Source organism: Metopolophium dirhodum, chromosome 7 (genome assembly GCF_019925205.1).
Source record: "Metopolophium dirhodum isolate CAU chromosome 7, ASM1992520v1, whole genome shotgun sequence".
In the NCBI taxonomy this organism is placed as follows: domain Eukaryota; kingdom Metazoa; phylum Arthropoda; class Insecta; order Hemiptera; family Aphididae; genus Metopolophium; species Metopolophium dirhodum.
This window is the reverse complement of record NC_083566.1, coordinates 19,443,072-19,462,264: the sequence shown is the minus strand read 5'-3', so window position 1 is coordinate 19,462,264 and position 19,193 is coordinate 19,443,072. Positions and strand designations below refer to the sequence as shown.

The 19,193-nt window shown below is 29.1% G+C and overlaps 1 protein-coding gene and 1 pseudogene across 3 annotated transcripts; one reads left to right on the top strand and one right to left on the bottom strand.

Annotated features, from left to right (window-relative positions):
• Positions 1 to 9,175, top strand: part of LOC132949108 (beta-galactosidase-like) — a 24,283-nt pseudogene extending 15,108 nt beyond the window's left edge.
• Positions 9,108 to 19,193, bottom strand: LOC132948539 (uncharacterized). 3 transcript variants are annotated; one of them, XM_061019048.1, is made up of 12 exons: positions 18,508 to 19,193; positions 18,234 to 18,426; positions 18,037 to 18,090; positions 17,907 to 17,954; positions 17,735 to 17,821; positions 16,070 to 16,231; positions 15,777 to 15,836; positions 15,624 to 15,689; positions 15,461 to 15,517; positions 15,142 to 15,383; positions 14,073 to 14,235; positions 9,108 to 9,304 (listed from the first exon to the last, which is right to left on the bottom strand). In XM_061019048.1, the coding sequence occupies exons 6-12, from the start codon at positions 16,212 to 16,214 to the stop codon at positions 9,213 to 9,215; spliced, it is 825 nt and encodes a 274-aa protein (XP_060875031.1). In that variant the 5' UTR covers positions 16,215 to 16,231; positions 17,735 to 17,821; positions 17,907 to 17,954; positions 18,037 to 18,090; positions 18,234 to 18,426; positions 18,508 to 19,193; the 3' UTR covers positions 9,108 to 9,212. The 3 variants fall into 3 exon arrangements, with proteins under 3 accessions (XP_060875031.1, XP_060875030.1, XP_060875032.1); XM_061019047.1 differs by lacking the exon at positions 9,108 to 9,304 and adding an exon at positions 10,686 to 10,849; XM_061019049.1 differs by lacking the exons at positions 9,108 to 9,304; positions 15,624 to 15,689; positions 15,777 to 15,836 and adding an exon at positions 10,686 to 10,849.

Sequence of the window (19,193 nt, the reverse complement as noted above, 5' to 3'; positions counted from 1 at the left end):
TTCAATTTTTTTTTTATGATTTTCATTGTAGCCAAATTTTTTAAACATTTACTTCGTAATGTGTGTTTCAAAAAAAAATTTTTTTCCAAATTTCTTTTTTTTGTTTTCTAAAATATATTTGCCTGCTGGCGCCCACACCTCCCTTCAATTTTTTTTTTCAGTACTGTAACTCTAGTTTGTATTGACTTTAAAATTGATAACTTGGTGGTGCCCTATGAATAATCATTCTTTAATGAACTAAATATTTTGAATAGTTTTTTCTGTTTGAGATTCCAGGCATTATTGTTTTTTTTTTTGTTATGTGTATTCTTACAGTTAAATCTTTTTTATATTTTTTTTTGGTTTTCTAAAATGCATTTGCCTTCAGTTTCCAATTGCTTCCTTCAATTTTTTTTTTAGGTGTATAACTCTAGTCGAATATTTTGTATTGACTTTAAAATTGATAACTTGGTGGTGCCCCATGAATAATCATTCTTAAATTAACAAAATATTTTGAATAGTTTTTTCTAAATTTTTTTCCAAATTTTTTTTTTGTTGTCTAAAATCTATTTGCCTGCGGGCGCCTACACCTCCCTTCAATTTTTTTTTTTTAGTACTGTAACTAGTTTGTATTGTCTAGAAAATTGATAACTTGGTGCCCCACGAATAATCCTTCTTTAATGAATTAAATATTTTGAATAGTTTTTTCTAAATTTTTTTCCAAAATTTTTTTTTGTTTCCATAATCTATACGCCTCCGGGTGCCAACACCTCCCTTCAATAATTTTTTTTTATGATTTTAACACTAGCCAAATTTTTTAAACATTGACAATCTGGTACCCTTTGAAGATTTCTTTAATGAACTAAATATTTTGAATAGTTTTTTCTGTTTAAGTTTCGGGAAATTTTAGTTTTTATTTTGTAATTTGTATTTATACAGTAAAATTTTTTCTAAATTTTATTTGGTTTTCTTAAATGCATTTGCCTTCAGGTTCCAACTGCCTCATTCAATTTTTTTTTTTAGTTCTGTAACTAATTGAATATTTTGTATTGACTTGAAAATTGATAACTTGGTGCCCCATGAATAATCATTCTTTAATGAACTAAATATTTTGAATAGTTTTTTCTAAATTTTTTTCCAAATTTTTTTTTTGTTTTCTAAAATCTATTTGCCTGCGGGCGCCTACACCTCCCTTCAATTTTTTTTTTTTAGTACTGTAACTAGTTTGTATTGTCTAGAAAATTGATAACTTGGTGCCCCACGAATAATCCTTCTTTAATGAATTAAATATTTTGAATAGTTTTTTCTAAATTTTTTTCCAAAATTTTTTTTTTGTTTCCATAATCTATACGCCTCCGGGTGCCAACACCTCCCTTCAATTTTTTTTTATGATTTTAACACTAGCCAAATTTTTTAAACATTGACAATCTGGTACCCTTTGAAGATTTCTTTAATGAACTAAATATTTTGAATAGTTTTTTCTGTTTAAGTTTCGGGAAATTTTAGTTTTTATTTTGTAATTTGTATTTATACAGTAAAATTTTTTCTAAATTTTATTTGGTTTTCTTAAATGCATTTGCCTTCAGGTTCCAACTGCCTCATTCAATTTTTTTTTTTAGTTCTGTAACTAATTGAATATTTTGTATTGACTTGAAAATTGATAACTTGGTGCCCCATGAATAATCATTCTTTAATGAACTAAATATTTTGAATAGTTTTTTTCTAAATTTTTTTCCAAATTTTTTTTTTGTTTTCTAAAATCTATTTGCCTGCGGGCGCTAACACCTCTCTTCAATTTTTTTTTTATGATTTTCATTGTAGCCAAATTTTTTAAACATTTACTTCGTAATGTGTGTTTCAAAAATAAATTTTTTTCCAAATTTTTATTTTTTGTTTTCTAAAATATATTTGCCTGCGGGCGCCCACACCTCCCTTCAATTTTTTTTTTTATAGTTCTGTAACTCTAGTTTGTATTGACTTGAAAATTGATAACCTGGTGGTGCCCTATGAATAATCATTCTTTAATGAACTTAATATTTTAAATAGTTTTTTCTGTTTAAGTTTCAGGGCATATAGTTTGAACTTCGTAATGTGTGTTTCTACTGTACATTTTTTTCCATTTTTTTTTTTCAGTACTGTAACTCTAGTTTGTATTGACTTGAAAATTGATAACCTGGTGGTGCCCCATGAATAATCATTCTTTAATGAACTAAATATTTTGAATAGTTTTTTCTAAATTTTTTTCCAAATGTTTTTTTTGTTTTCTTAAATCTATTTGCCTGCTGGCGCCAACAACTCCCTTCAATTTTTTGATTTTAACTCTAGCCAAATTTTTTAAACATTGACAATCTGGTACCCTTTGAATAATTCTTTAATGAACTAAATATGTTGAATAGTTTTTTCTGTTTAAGTTTCGGGACATTTTAGTTTGAACTTCGTAATGTGTGTTTCTACTGTAAATTTTTTTCCAAATTTTTTTTTGGTTTTCTAAAATCTATTTGCCTGCGGGCGCCAACACCTCCTTTCAATTTTTTTTTTTAGTATTGTAACTCTAGTTGAATATTTTGTATTTACTTGAAAATTGATAACTTGGTGCCCCACGATAATCCTTCTTTAATGAACAAAATATTTTGAATAGTTTTTTCTAAATTTTTTTCCAAATGTTTTTTTTGTTTTCTAAAATCTATTTGCCTGCTGGCGACAACAACTCCCTTCAATTTTTTGATTTTAACTCTAGCCAAATTTTTTAAACATTGACAATCTGGTACCCTTTGAATAATTCTTTAATGAACTAAATATTTTGAATAGTTTTTTCTCAATTTTTTTCCAAATTTTTTTTTTGTTTTCTAAAATCTATTTGCCTGCGGGCGCTAACACCTCTCTTCAATTTTTTTTTTTATGATTTTCATTGTAGCCAAATTTTTTAAACATTTACTTCGTAATGTGTGTTTCAAAAAAAAATTTTTTTCCAAATTTCTTTTTTTTGTTTTCTAAAATATATTTGCCTGCTGGCGCCCACACCTCCCTTCAATTTTTTTTTTCAGTACTGTAACTCTAGTTTGTATTGACTTTAAAATTGATAACTTGGTGGTGCCCTATGAATAATCATTCTTTAATGAACTAAATATTTTGAATAGTTTTTTCTGTTTGAGATTCCAGGCATTATTGTTTTTTTTTTTGTTATGTGTATTCTTACAGTTAAATCTTTTTTATATTTTTTTTTGGTTTTCTAAAATGCATTTGCCTTCAGTTTCCAATTGCTTCCTTCAATTTTTTTTTTAGGTGTATAACTCTAGTCGAATATTTTGTATTGACTTTAAAATTGATAACTTGGTGGTGCCCCATGAATAATCATTCTTAAATTAACAAAATATTTTGAATAGTTTTTTCTAAATTTTTTTCCAAATTTTTTTTTTGTTGTCTAAAATCTATTTGCCTGCGGGCGCCTACACCTCCCTTCAATTTTTTTTTTTTAGTACTGTAACTAGTTTGTATTGTCTAGAAAATTGATAACTTGGTGCCCCACGAATAATCCTTCTTTAATGAATTAAATATTTTGAATAGTTTTTTCTAAATTTTTTTCCAAAATTTTTTTTTGTTTCCATAATCTATACGCCTCCGGGTGCCAACACCTCCCTTCAATTTTTTTTTATGATTTTAACACTAGCCAAATTTTTTAAACATTGACAATCTGGTACCCTTTGAAGATTTCTTTAATGAACTAAATATTTTGAATAGTTTTTTCTGTTTAAGTTTCGGGAAATTTTAGTTTTTATTTTGTAATTTGTATTTATACAGTAAAATTTTTTCTAAATTTTATTTGGTTTTCTTAAATGCATTTGCCTTCAGGTTCCAACTGCCTCATTCAATTTTTTTTTTTAGTTCTGTAACTAATTGAATATTTTGTATTGACTTGAAAATTGATAACTTGGTGCCCCATGAATAATCATTCTTTAATGAACTAAATATTTTGAATAGTTTTTTCTAAATTTTTTTCCAAATTTTTTTTTTGTTTTCTAAAATCTATTTGCCTGCGGGCGCTAACACCTCTCTTCAATTTTTTTTTTATGATTTTCATTGTAGCCAAATTTTTTAAACATTTACTTCGTAATGTGTGTTTCAAAAATAAATTTTTTTCCAAATTTTTATTTTTTGTTTTCTAAAATATATTTGCCTGCGGGCGCCCACACCTCCCTTCAATTTTTTTTTTTATAGTTCTGTAACTCTAGTTTGTATTGACTTGAAAATTGATAACCTGGTGGTGCCCTATGAATAATCATTCTTTAATGAACTAAATATTTTGAATAGTTTTTTCTAAATTTTTTTCCAAATGTTTTTTTTGTTTTCTTAAATCTATTTGCCTGCTGGCGCCAACAACTCCCTTCAATTTTTTGATTTTAACTCTAGCCAAATTTTTTAAACATTGACAATCTGGTACCCTTTGAATAATTCTTTAATGAACTAAATATGTTGAATAGTTTTTTCTGTTTAAGTTTCGGGACATTTTAGTTTGAACTTCGTAATGTGTGTTTCTACTGTAAATTTTTTTCCAAATTTTTTTTTGGTTTTCTAAAATCTATTTGCCTGCGGGCGCCAACACCTCCTTTCAATTTTTTTTTTTAGTATTGTAACTCTAGTTGAATATTTTGTATTTACTTGAAAATTGATAACTTGGTGCCCCACGATAATCCTTCTTTAATGAACAAAATATTTTGAATAGTTTTTTCTAAATTTTTTTCCAAATGTTTTTTTTGTTTTCTAAAATCTATTTGCCTGCTGGCGCCAACAACTCCCTTCAATTTTTTGATTTTTATTCTAGCCAAATTTTTTAAACATTGACAATCTGGTACCCTTTGAATAATTCTTTAATGAACTAAATATGTTGAATAGTTTTTTCTGTTTAAGTTTCGGGACATTTTAGTTTGAACTTCGTAATGTGTGTTTCTACTGTAAATTTTTTTCCAAATTTTTTTTTGGTTTTCTAAAATCTATTTGCCTGCGGGCGCCAACACCTCCTTTCAATTTTTTTTTTTAGTATTGTAACTCTAGTTGAATATTTTGTATTTACTTGAAAATTGATAACTTGGTGCCCCATGAATTAATCATTAATAATTAATCCTAATCCTTATTTAATGAACTAAATATTTTGAATAGTTTTCTCTGTTTAAGATTCTGGGCATTTTAGGTTGTACTTCATAATGTGTATTCATACAGTAAACATTTTATAAATATACCGTATAGGTACTGAGTTGAATACTATAATATATAAGTTCTATGGATTTATCATAGTAAATAATATATTTTATAATATCTATAGCTATCGTCAATAATTGTCGAAATTCGTCGGCGACGGTTAAGAATTCTAATAATTTCAGCAAATACTATTGTAATATAAATATTTGAATTCAGTGAACAAAAAAATAACAAGCCACCAATATAAACGGACTGTTTGTTAAACCATATATATTATAATGTAAGTTTTAACACAAATTCGCAAATTTCGTTATGATCAGGTTGTTTTCATAAAATATTTCGATACAAGATTACGATCTCTTTTCTGGACGATTTCAAAACGGATTATGCTTAAAAAAATTGCACAGTTGTCTTATCTAGGTAGCAGTCAGTTGCTAGATCAACCAGTGTGATATAAAATAGGAATTATTCTTGTTTTAGATAAGTAGACAATAAAAATGTTATGGTTGTTTTAGACAGTAAAAATGCTTAGATTTTCTTCAACAGTATCTTTTCTGATAGGAAAGTACGAAAGTGAATCTAGTTGGTGGATCTATAACCCACCAATATAAACGGACTGTTTGTTAAACCATATATATTATAATGTAAGTTTTAACACAAACTCGCAAATTTCGTTATGATCAGGTTGTTTTCAAAAAATATTTCGATACTTTCAAGTTAGGTTGAAAGTATCGAATTTTCAATTTTTCGATTTCCTCAATAGTTATTTAATGCCACGGGAAAAACTACTGACAAATTACGAAAGACCGCTTAAAATGGGATTTTATAATTTCTAACAATTTGTCTATCGCCGTAGCAACGAATAAAAAATTATAATATTATAATATTAATTCTACTTGTAACCTACTGTACAGCCGGGCGACATTCACTTACCCGTTTTTTTTTGTAATTGTCAATAAAATTTTATTTGTTCGGTAAAAATGCCTGAAAATTTAATACAAGGCTCCCGATATATTGTTACAATAGCAGTTGAAAAATATTAAAAATAAATAGGCACAATTTTTTTTATAAGTATTTTAAGTTCAAATTTTGACAAAATGTAATAATTTTTTTGGTAGTTAAAAATGTATACAATTTTCAACTGTTATAGCTAAGGATTGAAAATTTAAAACAAGGTTCCACGTAAAAAGGTTATAATATATAAATTACTTTATTCACAAAAATATCATCAAATATATATACTTAGTATTATACTAATATCATAGGCTGATATTATATCATTGAATTCAAATTGAACAACATTCATTACAGTGACTCATTTGTAACTTACTGTACAGCAGAGCGACATCCACTTAACCGCTTTGTTTTTAAATTAATTTTTTAATTTTAATATAATCTGTGATAATAATCTATATATTATAAATTAAAATAGTACAGTTATTTATAAATTCCGACAATAGATTAGTGGTTAAAATATAATTTTTAAATTTTATAGAATTGTAGGTTCCGTTAAGGTATAATTAAATTAATACAAATGTGATATTTAAATTAATGTTAAAGATAATTTTAAGGTATTAGTGTTATGAAACAGTCAATACTCATCCCTTTAGTCACAATGTGGTAAATCCTAGTTTTTGCACTTTTCGGAACGTTATTGACTTAGTGACAAAATAGTGATAAAAGTTGAAAGTAAGCAGTACTAAGCAGTTTTAATAAGCAAAGTTAATAACTTGAATCATAATATGATGTTTCAGATCAAAATTATATTTTAATACCACATTAAAAACCGAACAGGAATTTAATAACTAATAACGAGTAAGTATATATAATCATTTTTGTTTTTGTATTTTCACAATTCCATATATTTAATTTTTTCAGAAATTATTTTTTTAATATTTTGGGAATTTTTTTCTGATTGCCTGGTAGATATCTTTAATGTTCTATTGTCAATCAAGGATGAAAAAAAATATATAAATTTCATTAGGTAGAAAATGAGTATGGAAGTTATTATGCCTGCGATTCTGAGTATAAATAATGGATACGTGATTTATTTAGGAGTTATATAGAAAATAAGGCTTTGCTTTTTACAATTGATGGATGTGGTCAGTCATACTTTGACTGTAGCGTTATTCCAGAAGTATACGCAACTGTAGATTTTGGAATTTCATCAAATGGTTAGTATTTACAAAAAATCAAAGTAGATTATTTGGTGTGTGAAAAAATTTAAAAATATCATCAAAACACTGAGAGACGTGCCAATCTTATAAAATATTAAATTTATTGCAGATTTGAATTATAGTTTATTTTTATATGTTTGTTCTAGCTTCCCAATGTTTTGACTTCATGAGAAAGGTTCAAAAAGGAGGTCCACTAGTGAACTCACGAGTTCTATCCCGGTTGGTTAACTCATTGGCAAGAATCAGAATCTATAGTAAACCCCATCGATGTTGTAAAACAAATGAAAGTAATGTTGGCAATGAATGCTTCGTTTAGCTTTTATATGTTTCACAGAGGTACAAATTTTGGATTCACATCGGGAGCGAATACAAATGACACCAAAGAAAGTATTGGATACTTACCACAGTTGACCTCATACGATTATAATGCTCCGTTGGATGAAGCTGGAGACCCTACTGAAAGGTATTTCAAAATTAAACAGACACTTGAAGAAGCCGTGAGTTTTAATAACAGTTAACTATCCAATATACATATACAGTTTATTAATTAATTATTTTTAAGAAATACGCTGTGACAAACGAGATATCACCAAATCCCGCACCCAAAGGTGCCTATGGAAAATTCTATTTAAGACCTTTGGTTAGCATATTTGAAAAGGTTTCTCAACGTATTAAACCAGTGATCAGTGATATGTTCCTTTACCGTTTGAGGACTTAGATATTAACACTGGTTTTGTAATGAATGAAACAACATTAACAGATGATCAAAAAAATGTTGAAAATCCAGTAAACCTAACTGTGAACACGGTTAGAGATCGAGCAATCATTTACTTGGATCAAGTAGAATTACATTGCAGTTATAGTTTTAGAAACATGGGTGTTCAAATTTTTTTTTAGGTACAAGTGGGTACTATGAATCGGTTGAAAGCTAATACTACAATTAGCTTAAACATTAACCGTACTGTTCAAAACCTAAGCATTTTAATTGAGAATCAGGGAAGGATTAATTTTGAAGACTTTATTGAAGATAGGAAGGTAATAATAGCTGACAATAAATTATTTTATTCATGGTCTGAGACTGAAATAGTATAATTTATAATAGTATACTATAGTATTATAGTATAATATAATGCTTACCAGTTACCATAGAAGTTAATATTTGATAAATTGTATACAGACTGGCGAGTGGTGTCATTACCTTTTTAGAAACAAAAGTGGTAATATTTACAATCACTAAATCTAATAATACTAATTATATTTTCTAGGGAATTTTTGATCAAGTGATTCTCGGAAATAAAATATTAAGCCCTTGGAAAATGACTGCATATCCTTTGAATGATACATCATGGATTTCTTCAATCAAATCAGTTGAAAACATCAACAGTGTTAAATTACCAGCATTTTATAAAACACAGTTTACATTACCAGTTAACTATACAAAATGTTTAGACACCTATTTGGACACTTCAGGCTGGACAAAGGTGTGTTCTTACAAATTAATATTGTTAAGTCGACTTTTATCCACATATTTACAATTTAATAAATACTATTCGATATTTACAGGATGTAGTGTTTTTAAACAATGTAAACCTTGGTCGGTATTGGCCACTTGGTGGACCTCAAGTTACACTTTATGTGCCAGCTCCTTTTTTAAAACCATCACCTTATGTCAATACACTAGTGATATTAGAACTTGAAGGTACATCTCAAGATTTGTCCGTGAAATTTGTGGATAAACCTATTCTTGATGGTCCTATAATGACATAGATAAAATGTATGTTATATAATTAATTAAGAAAAATATATTAAAATTATTAAATGTTTGATTTATTTTGTTTTTATCATATAATAATTATCGTGATTTTATACTCTGTGTGTCATTCTATAAAACCATCCATTGACAAGCAATAATTCACAGTTCATAACATCAACTAGATAGGGCCCAGCTAGGATACCTACACAATTAAATATAGGATTAAATTGCTTGAATCAAATAAAAAGTATTAAATCATAATTATAGCATTATTAAAATAGTTGTTTTAGAATTAAACATTTTGTATGTGAACATTAGTAATATTATTAACTTCCATAAATAACTTATTGACTAAAATATATAATAAAAGTTATTAATTAAAAAAGGTAGCTGTTATATAAGACTTTAAGAGTATAACAAATTCTTAGTTATATTATTTACTAGTTGCGAATTGCATCTTGCCTGTTACAAAGGTATATCGTATGCTCCTATAATTGTTGTGATCCCGTTATCATTTCGTGTTCAAATGCGACAAGTTTACTACCAAAAAATTCAAAATCGCCTAGTTTATAATAATATATAACTTATATAAGTGCAAGTGCGCTCAATGCGCGTCGTTTTCAAAATGTTAAAAAAAAAAATGTGCGTTTAATACCAATCAATAACCGTAACAAATACGCAACAACATTCGTCGCATATCGCTGCAACGTGCATGACAACCTTTACTCTCAAGATAATATGTCGTGGCCTCCTAATTTACTATCGAAACAGAAAAATAAAAATAATAATAATACAGAATCTACTCATTTAAACACAACTAATGATCATGAAGACGTTATCGAAAATATGGACTACGATTCGAATAATTGGACTTTGGTCCAATCATCAAAGGATGGTAAACGAAATCATTCTAGCTCTTCCGAACAAAACTCTCCGCAAACACCGGGGAGTAAAAATAAAATTATGTTTTTTTTTTCCACAAATCGTTACGAAGTACTATCACCAAATGATCACGAGCCAATACTCCCAACGACTGATACAACTAATAATAATATTAAAAAACCTGAGGCATCCCTTAACGTTGAACCTAAGACCGCTTTACCCCTACCAATATTCTTAAGACTACTACATGTTACTTTTACTGATCTGTGCACTAAGCTCATTGAGATAATTGGTGTCGACAATTTTCACTGCAAAGCTCTGGCAGACCGCCTCAAAATAATAACAACCAATCCAGACTCATACAGAATGCTGGTCCGCTTCTTAAGAGAAGAAAAAGCCGAATTTCACACCTACCAGCTCAAAGAAGATAAACCAACTCGAGTTGTCATTCGGAATCTTTACCCAACTACTCCACCGGAGTTAATCAAATCCGAGCTCGAACAACGTCTTTGAAGTCAGGCCGGTCTCAGCCGTCCTGCACAAAGTAAATAAAAATCCACTACCAATGTTCTTTGTGGACCTTGAACCAACCAGCCAATCCAACAACATCTTCAAACTCTCGTCACTTCTCCACACAAAAATTAAGGTGGAGGAACCTTATAAGCCTAAAACTATTAGTCAATGCACTAATTGCCAAGTATACGGACATACTAAATCGTATTGCGGCTATCCAGCTCGATGCATTCGCTGCGGTGGTCATCATTTATCAGCAGACTGTCCGAACACCCGTGATGCCCCACCCAAGTGTGCTCTCTGCTCTGGCGATCATCCATCAAATTACAAAGGCTGCACCATCTATAAAGATCTACAACGAAGAAAAAATCCAAAATCAAGTAACCACTTATCTAATAATTTTAGCTATAAAAATACCTATGTACAAGATACCCACACAGTGAAAGCCTCCACAACGCACCCTTCAGAGTCGACTCCTACCTACGCCCAAGCTACTTCCAATTCTCATTCCAATCATACGGTACCTTCACCTGTTCCAAACATAAACAAAATAATGTCAACCTTCATTGACGAGTTTAAACAATTAATTAATCCTTTAATCGCCCTACTAACTAAAGTAATCACAAAACTTCTAGATTAAAAATGTCATCTCCTAAAAGCAACTCACTTCTAATTCTCCTATTTAATGCTAATGGTCTCAAAAATCACCAAAATTAATTACAAGTAGTACTACAGGAAAAACGTATTGATATTGCTCTAATATCAGAAACGCACTTCACAAAGTATTCCCATATTCCCATAACTGGGTATAATCTTCTAAAAACCAACCACCCAGATAATACAGCGCATGGAGGTGCTGCAATTTATATCAAAACCTCCCTGGTATACCAAACCCTTCCTAACTTCTGTCAACCAAATTTACAGTCTTGTGCCATATTAATGTACCTCAACAACATACCGACCACGATATCTGCAATATATTCTCCACCACGACATAATATGAACTTTCAAAATTACGCAGATTACTTTAGCACTCTTAGCCATAATTTTTATTATAGGCGGTGACTATAACGCCAAGCATCACAGCTGGGGCTGCCGCACAAACAACCCTAGAGGTAATGTACTACACAAGTTCATAACTCAGAAAGGCTACAAGGTTCTTGCTCCCCTTGGACCAACTTATTGGCCAACCTCACTTCGCAAAAAACCAGATATACTTGACATTTTTGTTTCCAACACACCGAGCAACATAACCTATACGACTAGTAACCGGCTTGAACCTAGCTCGGACCATTCCGTCCTTCTAACTGTTAGTGCTGCTCCTCCAATTCGTTCCTGTCCACCAAAGCTTTTCCACTCGACCACTGATAAGCAAAAATTCCATGACTTGGTTAATCGAAACATTAACCTTAAAATTAGTCTTAAAACCACCCAAGAAATTGATGATGCCATTAATAATTTCACGAATGTTATTCAAACTGCAGCATGGGATGCTAGCACTACACACAGGCAGCACTTTAACCACTCCCCTTCGATCCCTGAATATATTCGTAATTAATAGCTAACAAACGCAGAGCAAGGGCCCTATATCAACGATATCGCCTCCCATCCCTCAAGCGTAACTTCAACAACCTGGCAAACTCTCTAAAAAAAATTCTTTCTAGTCACAAAAACCAAGCACAAGCCAACTACCTTGCAAATTTGTCATCGAAAGACGGTAGCCTTTGGCTAGCCACAAAAAAGTCCCTGCAACATTAAGCTCCGAATACTCCGCTAATAAACCCGTCCGGTGGATTAGCATCTACAGACGCTGACAAAGCTGAATTGTTAAAAAATCACCTAGCAAAAATTTCCACGCCACATTCTGATATACAAATTCCTCAACACACAGCTTTAGTTAACAGATTTCTCGACAGCCCACTTCCACCTACTCTTCCATCGAAATATTTTACTCCCAACGATATTAAAAATGCAATTCAAAACTAAAGCCTTAAGAAATCCCCTGGTTATGATCTAATAACTGCGGAAGTTGCCAAATGCCTCCCAAAAAGAGCAATTGTCCTGCTAACGGTTCTGATAAATGCCTCCCTAAGATTAGCTTACTTCCCACAACTTCGGAAATTTTCAATAATAATTGTATTTCCAAAACCAAAAAAACCACCTGATATTCTCTCTTCATATCGACCTATAAGTCTTTTGCACTTTTTTGCAAAAATTTTTGAAAGGCTCATTCTTAAAAGAATTTTGCCATACATTTTTTCAAGCAACATAATTCCGAACACGCAATTTGGCTTTCGTGCCTCTCATTCCACAACTCATCAATTGCATAGACTAGTCGACGCCATTTCGTTCTCTCTTGAAAAGAAAAAATACTGCTCGTGCGTGTTCCTTGATGTCTTACAAGCCTTTGACAGGGTTTGGCATGAAGGGTTACTATTTAAACTAAAAGCTTTTCTTCCCTCAACATATTTCTCACTCATTAAATCTTACCTTACGGATCGTCACTTCCAAGTCAAGTTTGGCTCTTCCTTTTCAAATATCGAAAAAATTAGTGCAGGAGTCTCCCAAGGTGGCATTCTTTCACCTATACTATACAATGTATATGCAGCATTCCAACCTACCTGTCCAACAACATCTGTAGCTGAATTTGCGGATGATAAGGCAATTATATCAGTACATGAAGACCCTCACATTGCTTCTTTAAACCTTCAAAACCACCTTGACCTAATGTCTGTCTGGTATGATAAATGGCAAGTTCAAGTCAACCAATCGAAATCCATTCAAACTACATTCACTCTTAGTCTCCCTTTATCCCAATCGGTTAAGTACTTAGGCTTAACCTTTGACCGTCGCCTTACCTGGGGACTTCATATCAAAACTAAAAAACTCGCCTTAAACGAACGACTACGCTCAGTTAAACCACTAATATCTAACAAGCACTCTAAACTAAACACCAAACTTCTTATATATAAATCATTAATCAAGCCCATGTGGACTTATGGCCTACAACTTTGGGGCAATGCAAAAGTAACTAATGTAAATAAAATCCAAACCGTTCAAAATAAAATTTTAAGATTAATCACTAATGCCCCACCATATGTCTCCAACTACACTCTGCACACAGATTTAAACATAAAAACAGTTCACGCTGAAGCAGTAACATATTACAAAAGATTCCATAACAGACTTCCATATCATCCTAATCCCCTTATATCCAATTTAGCTTCTCGCACAATTCCAGGCAACCCCACACGACGACTGAAAAGAAATTGGTGTCGTGATTTACTAAACGAATAATCAAAATATTTAAAAAAAAAATATATAAATAAACTATTAGGTAGTGCTTTCACTGGATGGCTTCTTCCCTCACGTTTTCATGTACAAAATATTATATCACATATTCTTATTGTGCCCAAGGGTACAGATTGTATATATCTTGTTAAAAATAAAAAAATATTATATACTACCAGCTATTCATAATATTATAATATAATAGATAAAGAGAAGTAATAGAAGAATTTATGACTGCATATTACGTAAAAATAAATAATATATTTACAACATATATAACTTACTGAATATAACTTTTGAAATTGATAGATTTGCAAAACATTTTTTTTTATTTGCTCTGCCATTAAAAGAATATAAGGCTAAGATGTTGTCAGTGAACAAATATCCTATGATTCTTTTGAACATGACTTTGATACTTTTTCCGCCAAGTCCAGCTAACTGTTTAGTCTAAAATGTAATAAAAAAAAAAAATAAAGTTTAATGTCATAAAATATTAAACCTTCCATATAGTACTATAAGTATGTATATTATTATAATATAGTAATTATATCTATAATAAAAATATATTTACATGTTACCTAAGTTAAGGACCTACTAAAATAATGTAGAATAGGAATAATAAGATATTAATAACCATTTAATAATTTGAATTTGATAAAAAATATATAGATTTAATGTAATATGTATTTAATGTTACTAAGTCAAAACATTTTATTCTTTAGTAAAAACTTTTAATTTTAACCTTTAAAATCATTCAATAAATAAAAGCTATACATATTTCTGTAACACGGAAGTCAACTAACGCAAGTCCATTTTTTCAAATATTGAATCAGTTCTATTGTTGGAATATCCTTTTTGTGATCTGTTTAATTGTATTTTAACGTAAGTCCAATTAACAATAAATGTATAGATAGTAAGAAGTATACTAACTTAAGTCCCAAACTATGATAGAAGTATAAAAACGTATGTCTAGAGTGATACATCAGAAAAGTAAAGCGAAATAATATTTTTGAAATATACAATTGTAAGTGCATTGCAATACAAACATTTTTGTATTGTCTTTCCAGTAAAAATGTAATTTTTGTGACTTGCGTTACATGACTTCTGTGGTACAGATTTATTTAACGAGTATTTAATTACATAAAAATGATTTATCATATTTAAAACTAGGCATGAATGCATAATGAAAATATGTTTAACAATAGGTATATAGTTGTTATATGTTTTGTTAACATACATTTGTAATCGATTTAGTCTAAATAATTGAACTTGAAACATTGTTTCAAAAACCATTAATTTAAGAAAAAAATTGTCTATATTTTATGAAGTCTAATTCTAAATGAAATTACTTACCAATGATGCATGGTATTTCTTATCAGTAGCTAACTGTTCTTCTATATTGTCTAATGTATCTTCTTCATCAATTGGTAATAAGCAGTCCAAATTAGAATATTCTAATGTAAGATCATTAGATTCTTCAACATTATAATTGTGTGAAATCTGTCTTTTGACAACCAATGTCAATTTTTTATTGATGTTTCTAATGCTGTGTTTCAATACTAAAAGATTGTGTAAAATGAGTTTCTTAAATTGATCTTCTGAAATTATATATTATACATCATAATTAAAACATTTAAAAATAAAACATTAAAAGGTTACTATTTTTACATACATGAAGAATTTTTTAATTTATTTGGTTTTGGAGGCGTTTTTTGTTTATTTTCTAATACTGCAACATAATATAAGAAAATACAATAAGTAAGTAACATAATCCTAGTAAATTGTAATCATTGAACAGTTATATATTTATTATAATATTATATTTTTAAACTAACAAGTAGTCAATGGTTGGCTTAAGTTATCTGGTCTAAATAATTGCTTGGATACCGCAGATGCTTGTGCTATATTAGAAATACAAATTAATATGTAATGTTTTTCTTGTTATATAGGTATAGTACAATTTTGAAAAACACTATTAATAATTTTACCATATGTTTTTAATGGTGAATACTTCAGAACAGTAGTAGGAGATAATTCTTGTGAAAGAGCTATAAAAACAAAAATTTGTGTAAAACGTTTGTAAGACTTTAATATCAGCGTATTATATACTAGCCTTAAAATCATATTATTTATATATACTAACGATGGTATTTAGTCATCTTAATAAGAGGTGCTGATTTAATTTTTTTCTCTGTGTTTTGAGTGTAATTTAAAATATTTTTAATTTTTTATATGATAGAAAAATTGCATTTTAATAGAACTATTTATTAGGTATACATACATGATTGAAAAGTTTCAGGAGATGGATATACTTTTCTAGGAGATTCAGATAAATTTCTCTTTTTGTTTTTTTCTGCTCTTGCCAAATTATTAGGAGAAAGTACAAAATGTTTATTTCTTCTATAAGGTGACACATTTTTCACCATGCAGCAATTATCATCAACTGTAAACGGAAATATAATTAAAATTTTTTTTTGTTAAACAGTTTGGACAACTATAATGAAATTATTCAAGTAACAAATATTCTACAAGTATATTACATAATTCCCCCAAAAACATGATTAGAATAAAATAGTATTATATATATAACTAGCTGATACCGTGCACTTCGTTACCCGTTAAATGTACAAACTTTTATATGACTCAAACTTTGTTCAATGCGTTATTAAATATTCGGTGTTTGATATTCTATATTTATCTTAAATTTTCTGCTGCCCGAGATAGAAATTCTAATTCGCAGCAGTTATTATCAGGTAAGCAATCTACCTGCGGTAGATCGCGGACCCCGTGCTGTTTGTACGTAAGTGTATGAATTAACTCTTAAGGTATCAAAGTCATACCAAGTTTGTCGTTTTTACTTGGTGTAACTTTGATAAAAAAAGTAAAAAGTAAAAAAGGAAATTTAGCCCTTTTTAAAAAAAATAAATTTTTGACATTTTCCCCTAAAATTTAACCCTTTCTAAAAATTAATCCTTTCTTAAAATTCAACCATTTCTAAAAATAATCATTTCTTTAAAAAAAAATTAACCCTTTTTAAAAAATAAACAAATATTTTATCTATTAATTATTTCTTCTATAACCAATAACGACCATATATATAAACAAACATTTCCACCGTAAGTCTCAAAATCCCTGTTTGATCACTTCCCCAGGCTTCTATTAATTTATCGTAGTGTGGTGTTCTATAGCCTTCCTCGATAAATGGACTATCCAACAAAAAATTAATTTTTCAATTCGAACCAGTAGTTCCTGAGATTAGCGTGTTCAAACAAACAAATAAACTCTACAGCTTTATAAAATAATAATAATAATATATAATATAAATAAATAATACAAATATCGATAATAGCTGGGCTTGAAATCAATTAATATCGATAAAAATAATATATTTTTATATTCTGGTTGATATACATTTTTTATTTTAGACACTCATAACTCTAGAGTAAACAAATATAATAGTTGGCACATTATTCATTTTATTTTGAAACATTATCGTTTAATGTTATCTAAGAACTTTTTCAATCAAAAACGACTATTGTTTTTTGGAGAGAATTTTTATGCTTAGAGTTATGAGTGTCTAAAATAAAAAATGTTTATCAACCAGAATATAAAAATATATTATTTTTTTCGATTTTTATCGATATTAATCGATTTCAAGCCCAGCTATTATCGATATTTGTATTATTTATTTATTATTATAATTATTTTTATATTATTTATATTGTTTTCTGCTAGATGGCGCCACCGGTGTAACTCAGTTTTTGTCTCTAAATCTCTAACTCACATCAGTTAGGTCCATAATTTATGCTATAAACCCGCTCCCCGACATTCTCTATCATTTAAAAAAAATTTTAGCAAAATCGGCCCAGCCGTTCTCAACTGATGCAATTTCGAATATTTTGTCTCCATTTTTATATATATAGATATATTATAGGTAGGTACATACTAGATTCAAAAACTGGAATTTTTGATGGTGATTTGACGAATGTTCATATATTTTTCGATGGAGTAATGAGCATATCATCAACACAAGCTGTAAAAAATATATGAGTCGTTAGAAATAAATATAGAGAACATAAAATTAAATATACTATATTATTAAATCATTGAAAACTTACATTTCTTAGACAGAGAATTAATGTTATTTGTACTGGAATTATTATCACCTACAATAAAGATTTTTATCAATTTTGAAGTACAATAAATTTTAGGTAGGTATAGTTATTATAATTATATATATTTACTTACCAGAATCATAAGCTGGTAATTCATAATTATTGCCATCGCTATCAGTTTCAATGTCTACAAAAATAAAATAAAAATAATACACATTTTATAAACATAAGTTAATAATTGTATAAAGTACTATTAATAATAAAATATTTTTATCCAATATTAATTAAATTATTAAAGAAGGTATACTATACATAATATAATCATCTTACCTGATTTGTCAGCGCCATATCCCGTTTTTTTGTTATTATTGCAATTATTACCAGATTTTGATTTTTTCCATTATTTGTATTTTTTATTTTATTTCCCTTTTTTTTATTTTAGAATAATTGTCATCTTCAGTAGATGATAAATCCGAAGTGATCAATGCTTTTTTGCAATTTGTTCGAGCAACAAGAAACAATTCTAAAATGTATATCAAAATAATTATAGGTTATATTATTATACATTGTAGTTATTATTTTGTAAAAAAAAATATAAGCTTACCAATATTTGTAGACAATGCCCTAGCTTTGAACCACTCGAACTCTCTAGTATTTGGTATACATTGGTTTTTAATAAAACGTTTCACATGGGTCTTAGGCCAAGCACATGTATCATCTTTAAACCATGTGCTAGGTACTACCTCTACTCCATTATCTTTAAAGAAGTGAATAACCGACCACGTCATATTGAATATTGTAAACAAAAGTAAATGTCAATCAAACGATTATATTAAAATTAAATGCATTGAATTCCAAATTACCGACATCAGTACGCACTATTATAACAATTAACAATGTGAGTACACGAATAACAATTTATAGAGTAGGTACGTGATAATATTGAACAACAGATTATATGATCATATAATCTGTGATTGAACCGTGATTCACTGGCGTCGATTATCGAAGCGAGTTAAAAACACGTTGAGCAATAAGCCGTTAAGGTTTAACCCACGAATGGCACGAATTAAGATATACGAATTAAGTATATCTTTATTCGTGGGTAAACGTTAACACAATCAGCTGATCAGCGTCTTTGTTGTTGTTTAACGTTCCGTTTCCCGGTTTCGGGTTTTCGTGATTAGATCAGTACCAGATACAATATTTATTAGTATTAAATTAACTTATTAGGTACCTATAATATTATTTAATACAATAATATAAAATATAATATTAATATTGTGTCAT